The sequence below is a fragment of the Microtus ochrogaster genome, chromosome 1, assembly GCF_000317375.1.
Source record: "Microtus ochrogaster isolate Prairie Vole_2 chromosome 1, MicOch1.0, whole genome shotgun sequence".
Lineage (NCBI taxonomy): Eukaryota > Metazoa > Chordata > Mammalia > Rodentia > Cricetidae > Microtus > Microtus ochrogaster.
The window spans coordinates 92,125,697-92,133,819 of record NC_022009.1 but is presented as its reverse complement, the minus strand read 5'-3'; the positions used below and the strand labels follow the sequence as shown (position 1 = coordinate 92,133,819).

Sequence of the window (8,123 nt, the reverse complement as noted above, 5' to 3'; positions counted from 1 at the left end):
AAACCATATCTGGTTCCTAAAGCCAAAACAAATTATTGGCCAGGGTTTACCACTGTTGTATTTCGCTCATCACGGATCGAGTTTAATACAAGAAATCTGGATATCTGTTTTCTGATTTGTAAATAAGAAATCATGATTTGGATTCATCTACACAACCTGAAATCATTCTCATTTGAAATCTGACCCCAATGGATTCTTCTGGCAGTCCTTGCCTCTCCCTGGGATATACTGGGGTCATATGACCCTAAGCTGAGTCTATGTGAACACAATTATTGTTAGAATCTAAAACACAGTTCACTTGGGCAAATTTTAACACTAATATCATTTAAATACAAAAGCGTTTTGGCCTTCTCAAGTTTTCTCTTCCTCTGTAAGACAGGGAGCAGATACTCCTCTTTATTTTGGTCATTATGGTTAATTACTTGGAATTTTTTGATTAAACACCTGAAAAATCTAGATTTGAAACTGAAATAGATCTTAAGAAACTGTAACTATAAAATAACAGTCTGTTACCTATAACCTGTCATATTTCATTCATACTTTTAATATAGAATAACAGACAAGCATAGATAAGAAACTAATCATCTTAGTTTCGAGTTTACACTCTCAATGGGAGAAAGACACACAGATAAATTTAATACAAAACAAAGCAGGAGATTAAAGTGTTAGGAAAACGGCAGTGGGTGCCAGACTAGGTGTGTGGAAGACACGGAACACTGCTGAGAGCAGTGAAGAAGAACAAGCCTCCTCAGAAAGTTCTACATGGACCGATAGCAGAATATTGCTGTCAAAAGGAGGAAGAAAGATAGAGTGCCAGGCAACCCTTTCCATGAAGATTCTGACTGTGTTTTCAATATCGTTGACTACATGAATTCTGTTGGGACTTGTATAAGACACAACAGAGAGGGTGTTTCCCAATGAGTGTGGTTGGGTTCAGAGGTCAGGCTACAAAAGCAATCGTGAGCCAGATTTGGTCTTCGGGTGACAGTGTGCTCAGATTTGGTCTTTGGGTGACAGTGTGCTCAGCTTTGGTCTTGGGTGACAGTGTGCTCAGCTTTGGTCTTTGGGTGACAGTGTGCTCAGCTTTGGTCTTTGGGTGACAGTGTGCTCAGCTTTGGTCTTGGGCGACAGTGTGCTCAGCTTTGGTCTTGGGCGACAGTGTGTTCAGCTTTGGTCTTGGGTGACAGTGTGCTAAGCTTTGGTCTTGGGTGACAGTGTGCTCAGCTTTGGTGTGAGCCACACTGGGATGTGAGCGTGGCTCTATGGCTTGGGAAAGTCCTCATCCTCTCCCTTGGGGCAGAAAATGATGTGATCTTGGGGATTAGCACAATAAGCCTGGGAGATGCTGAGGCCATTTACTGGGTGCTTGGAATCTTGAGACTGGGCAATAGCAATAGCAAATAGCAAGCTGAGAGATGGTGAGAAAGGAGTGTCTTTGATGCAGCTGAGCCAACAGATGCCCAAACTTCATTTCTGGCAACAGCCCATTTCCTCTCTGACTGAGCTTCTTTTACCTTGGCATTGCTTCCTACAGTAGAGTAGAATTGTCCCAAATGCCAGTGAGGCATGCTGTGGCCCTAAAATGTCTCTTATTTTGTTTTGTTTTAATTGGTTATGATTTGCTTTTGTTCTTGTTTGCTTGATTATTTAGAAGCAGAAAGTTTTAATTTCTTCTAGATTTTTTTTCAAGGCCCATTCACATACCCCCTAATCTTTCTTCACCAGATGCCCAATTTTCATCTCTTGCATGGCTTTGGTACTAATCCCTGTCTTTGCCTGCAATATCTTCCTTCATTTGTGCAGACTAGACTAGTGCATCTATGTGGAGATGGTGAGTGATTTGATGTTTTGGTTGACTTCTGGGCTGTATATCTAGACTGCCTGCCACATCCCACACTGAGCAAGAAGAAGCATAGCTAGGCTGCCTGTATGCCTTACTGTCGAACTCACACACAGGCATAGTTCTCAATGCATCATGCACATTATAGTGTAGTATGTATAACAGATCACAACCAGCAATCAGGGAAGGTGGTGTTTATTGCAGTAGCTTCAGGCATGATGTAACTGTAGTCTGAACTGGAGCTGTACAGCAGAGACACAGGAAGCAGCAACATGAGAATGTACCCACAGATTGGGTAAGGATGAGCAGCGGCCTTAGACACAGGGTGTGGATGAGGAGAGCAGAGAAACATCACGTTCTTTTTTTTTTTAAATCACAAAGCCAAGAAGCAACACAAGAAAGGTGAGGAACACCTAGCACATTGAGGCCTGAATGGGAACAGGAACACAAGGTGGAGCATGAGAGAGTCACCAGAGAGTCACAGACACAGAAGGAGCTGAAGTCACAGAGTCACATGGACAGTTCAGACATAGTGCAGTGTAATCGGCACAAACGTGCTAACACCAAAGAAATGGGTAATGCATCTCTCTCTCTCTAAATATAGATAGATAGATAGATAGATAGATAGATAGATAGATAGATAGATAGATAGATATTAGATAGCTGGAGATAGATAGATAGATAGATAGATAGATAGATAGATAGATAGATAGATAGATAGATAGATAGATAGATGGAGGATAGATAGAGATTAGATATATAGGTAGATAGATATAGATTAAATAGATAGATATAGATATATAAGTGGATAGATAGATAGATAGATAGATAGATAGATAGATATTAGATAGATAGATAGATAGATAGATAGATAGATAGATAGATAGATAGATAGATAGATAGATAGACAGACTCTTAGATTGCCTCAAATGTTGTACCCCTCCCTCTCCAGCCTCTTCACTCTGGCCCTGGCATGGCATCCTTCTTAGATGTATCAAGTTCATATCCCTCTGCCTGATCCTTCTAACATACAGACACCACCTGACAGAGGCCAGCTGCTAAGTTTCTGGTGAGGCCTCTGATGTCCACAAGGACTTGGGGACATGTTCATTTCTGTCTGCTCTCCCCTTCCACGGTGATGCAGCATCATCCCCTCCAGTGGGTGCAGTAGCAGGGGTCATCACAACCACCCTCCCCTCCTGACTGCGGCCTAGCTACCATCTTGATCCTGTCCTTCCCAGCATCCACTATTGCATGCTCTATACCAAAGCAAGAAATATTTCTTTATAGCTTTAACCCTGTAGTGGTTAATGGTGTGACTTGATTGGACATGGAGACTGGTGGTTGGGAAAGGATACCTCTGGAGGAGTCTGCAAGGGTGTCTTCAGAGATGAAGAAGGCCCTGACCCAAGCATAAGGTGTGATCAAAAAGCTGGGGGTTGGAGCTCTAGGCCAGGGGCCTGCTGGGAAGAAGGGAGTCACTAGGGTGTGCATTGGAAGGGTGTCTCTTGGCCCTGGTCCTTTCTATGACTCCCACCCCTTTCCTGGCTACCATGAAGTGAGCAGCTCTCTTTATCCCACGTTCTCACTCTATTTATCCCACATTCTCATAGCTGTGTGATCTCCTTCATCCCAGGCCCAGAGCCGGGGATCCCAGGCCAAAGTCTCTGCCTCTGTGGCCAGAATCAACCCTTCCTTCTTGTAAAGGCCATCAAGTAGGTATCTGTCACAGTAAAAAACAGGGACGAAGATGGCCACCATTACAGGGTCCAACTTTTAGCTTTTAGAGTATACCCTTCATATGCCCTAATGGGGCCATTCTCTTTTGAATTCAGGTGACTTCATATATGAGACAATCTTATTTTGTTGCACTTCACCGACTACCTGGAAAAAGGTAAAAGTTTAATGAAAGCAGAGGTCTTGCCTTAGCTGACACATGCTCAGACCAGCAACTCAGTGTTTATGAAGTGGGACTGAATCCCGAGTTTCTCACACCCTTATCCCTGCCAGCAGGAAGAGAATGGTTTCCCAAGAGACCCTTGTTCATGAGAAATTAATAGCAGGTGATGAAAGTAAATCATTAATGAAGCCATAGCTATATTAATACGTATGTGATCCTTTTATAACAACTGATCCCCGGATTCTGTCTTCTGACCTACTGTGTATTTATCCACCTAACCACACAGAATTACAAAAATTTGTCTTCAAGGGTTAGCTCTGGAAATAGGGAAATTGTGTCCTTATCCATTTAGAGCAGGCTGGGAGAAAGAGAGGAGGGCTATGCTAGCCAAACGCTACATATCACCACCACTTTATCTCCTTGAACAAGAGTCCATGCTGCTGTCCTGGTTGTTGCCAGGATTTACATAAAGAAACTTTTAAATGAAGAAAATATGAATATTAATGCAGGGGATACTGCTTGATTACCAATGGCCCAAGGCTTCAAAGTTCATCCCTTCAGGCCTGGGGTATATTCATCCTACTAGTGAAGCTGCTTTGAATATAGAACATTCTGGAAGTGATATGTGACACTTCTAGGCCTGACCTTAACTACGGTCAGTACATCTCATCTGAGAAGGTCTTGAAATTCAGAGTCGCCATATCAAAAGTCAGCTATTCTGTTAAAAAGCACAGTGACTAGTTATGGGTCTGTGAGAGGAGAAAGGGAGGAACTGAGCCTAACTGGCCCCATTGTCATCAAGTCCCTGTATGTGATGCCACATTCATGCCAGCTTAACATCACTGGGTATCCCCAGGCAGCTGCATACTGCAGAATCTCCCACCACCCTGCTGAACCCAGAACATAAGACAGGGAGTCAACAACAAACAGCAGAAGGAACCACAGCTGTATCATCGCTGGGCATGGCAAACGATAAACCAGAGATTAATATGCACAGCTTTAGAGGAAGCAATCACATTACTGCTTAATTCTCAGTTTCAGGATAGTGGCTTGGCAATGGGCCACAGAAAGAGTATTGGGTATTAATATGGAATTCATTATGAAATTAGGTATCATTTTGTGTTAGTTTGAAGACCAGATCTGGTGAAAAACTAGTTGACACAGTTCCAAGCGCATACCTGATGACAGCGTTGGCCGCAGCATCTGCATCCGAGGCATTCACCAGCAGGACATCTGTCCCTGTTGGGGCATCTTCAGGAATTGCAGTGAAGTGCATGTTACTGGCAAAGGTGGGGACATTGTCATTGATATCATCTACGAGAACATTGATTGTCCCTGTTCCCGTCAAGGCTGGGGATCCTGGGAAGAAGCAAAAACAAAGTCTTAGTGTTTGCAGTTGGCCCCATCCATACATTTAACCATTCCTAGCTGTAGACAGACTTGTGGGAGATAAATTATAAAACATGGAAGCAAAATTTGTAAACATGAAAGACGTGTGATTTGACCTAAGGTCTGAACTGTCTCCTCCTGACTCCACAAGAACACACTGGCATGCTCCCGTTCCATTTCAGAAGTACAAACACATCAATGCAGGGAACACCCTAGAAGAGACACTGCCCATAAGGCATCTGAGATTACATTAAAATAGTGCAAACCAGACTTGGAACAGCCTGCGGTAACGGAAGAGTTCGCCGCTGATTGCACAGGTCCACAAACTACATGACTCTGACCATCACCACTACTACCCGAACACCCAACAGGACTCTTCAAGTATTAAGTATAATACTGTATAATCAATACTCATTTAAAAAAAGGAGAAAATATTCTGACTGTATTCCAGCATGATATTCATAATTTATTTTATATATCCTTTCTATTTAATATAAGCTTGAGATAAGTCCTTCTAATTTTGCTTCAGGTGTTGTCATCATTGAACCCATAATCAAAGCTCCAAGTGCTGAGTCTGTGCTGCTCAGATTCGGCAGACTCATCTTATGGAGAATGTTAGGATGCTGTGGGTTTGCCCTCATAACTGACGAGAAAGCCATCTCCTTTCGTTGCGCTTTCAAAACCATTTTTCAAATGTAAACTCTTCCAAATAAAACCAAAGGAGATGCCGTTCACAGCCAAGGCCAGACTCTCTCCTTTTCTCTTTGTGAAATTACTTGTCGCTTCTAGAGCGTGTTCCTCTGTAGGAAGCTCACATGGTCTTCATCTTTACCCCGCCATGTTCTGAGATAAAAGCCACACTTTCGGTTGCTGGTCTAAGCTTCATGGAGTAACTTTATTGCCACAGGGTAATGCTGAGGTTCGCTGCCTTCCTGTGTTATTTTCCTCCAGTCGTCTTGTGATTTGCTGATACTTATTTTTATTTTGACACAATTTAAATGTCTTTCAGATGGAAGTTTGTGGCTGCACAAGACTCAGGACCAAACAGCTGTATGGTCAGGCATGTAGGAACCACATTAAGCAGACGACAGAATCACACGACGATTCCGGTGAGCTGATGTACATACAGGAAGCTAAACTACATGTCACAGGCAGAAAGGGTGGACAGTGGAGGGAAGCAGGGCTCCACCCACACACTCATCCCACTGAGTTTGGGCTGCAAGTGGAGAACTGATGTGATAAACTGAACACATGTGCTTATGTCCTTCTAGATAAAATATTTTATATTACCCTGGGCACTTCATTTATATTAACGTGTGTTAAAATTCGTGATTACAGAAATACTACCTGTCAGAGACCAGAGCAGAAAATGAGCCCCCATTATATTCTACCTATGATCCGGTGCCATCTCTAAAACTATGCCCTGTATTATGAAGAGTTGCTCAGTGTAAATGGGAGAAGAAAGGTTGTGTTATGCAAGTCCCCCACACAAAAGTAGTTGTGGCCAAGTGGTGGTGGCACATGCCCTTAATCCCAGTACTCAGGAGGCAGAGACTGGCGGATCTGTGAGTTCAAGGCCAGCCTGGTCTGCAAGAGCTAGTTTTGGGACAGGCTCCAAAGCTACAAAGAAACCCTGTTTCAAAAAAAAAAAAGAATAAAAGAATCCAAGTAGTTGTGAAGGCACCTGAAGAAGCATCTCTAAGCATGGCATTAAACTCTCATCAACACAACCACAACGATATCTGAAACAGAATGCTTCTATTGGGTCCTTTGTTGTGTATGCAGGTTTATCCAAAGCGGATATCGTGATTACCCCTCATTCTATGAAAGGATACAACTGGCGATTCCCTTTTACATGTGAGCAAAACAGAGGTTGAAAAGCTCAAGCTTTTGCAAAGCTAAAGTCTTAGGTCCTAGAGAGGAGCAGAGTCAAGCTGGGAAACATGGGTCTGTGTCCCTGACTGGAAGTCTGCCCAGAACTCAGCCAAAGGTGGAGCCAGCAGCTGGAAGGGCCCCATGGCTTGATAATCTGTGAGAACTGCCAGTGATCTCCCCAAGCTCAGGGAACAAACTCGGGAGGTGAGAAGACAGCTCCAGCCCATGGGGCGTGTTGACTCAACTGTGTTGACTCAGGTGGAAAACTTTCACAAGTAAGGTATCAAAGCTAGAATATTTTGAGGAGCACTGTTTGTGACCAATGTCTGGACTGAATTTCTTGGATACTTAATTGTATTCAGTTTAATGACATGGAGGTCTCACTCATTTCCACAGTTCCTCTGCTTGACTTCATTAATAAGTAGTCAGCTAGAACGTATCCATGCTTCTGTGTGAACAAAAAATTCAATCAGGGTCCCCGCAGCAGCAGATGGGGCTAGGCAGGAAGGCACAACATCTTTTACTGCTCTTTTACTCTATTGGCTAAGTGGAGAATAAAAATAGAACGTACTCTAAAAGAGCAGTCAACAATTAAATGTATTCCTTGTTACTCATTGTTCTTACCCTTCAGAGTTACTTTTATTTTATGCTCATGAGTGTTGGCTCACCTGTATGTATGTGCCCTGTGTGTGTGCAAAGGTCACGGTGTCGCTGAGAAATGACCTGGAGAATGCATACTTGACCATTACATCTTTAAGCCTATCAAGATGCTGATGGTTCACAGCATGGAAACCTACCACAGTGGTGACTCACAGTCGGCACCCAGTGCAAGCAGGGTCTTCCATTGTCTACAGCTGCTGCTGCTGCCTTCTGAGTTAGTCAAGAACAGAAAGAAGGGAAACTCTGCACATTCAATGCCGCTGTCCTCATAACCCCAACTCTCTTCTTTACCAGACGGTTTTCAAAGAGACATCAAGCAGAGTCGATGATGATACTCCCGGCTTGAGAAGTGGTCCCACAGATGATTCCAAAGCTATGTGGAGCCCTGTACCAAGCCAAGGGCTCCTCTCGGAGTGATAAAAACCACTATATAACCATGTGTGTATTTCCACACTCTCA

General features: G+C 43.3%; 1 protein-coding gene across 1 annotated transcript in view; it reads right to left on the bottom strand.

The window, feature by feature from the left end:
- Positions 1-8,123, bottom strand: part of Fat4 (FAT atypical cadherin 4) — a 133,325-nt gene that overhangs the window by 40,270 nt on the left and 84,932 nt on the right. Inside the window, exon 7 of the mRNA XM_005343924.3 lies at positions 4,919-5,099. Within this exon, the coding sequence (XP_005343981.1) occupies positions 4,919-5,099 (181 nt within the window). The remainder of the gene's footprint in view (positions 1-4,918; positions 5,100-8,123) is intronic.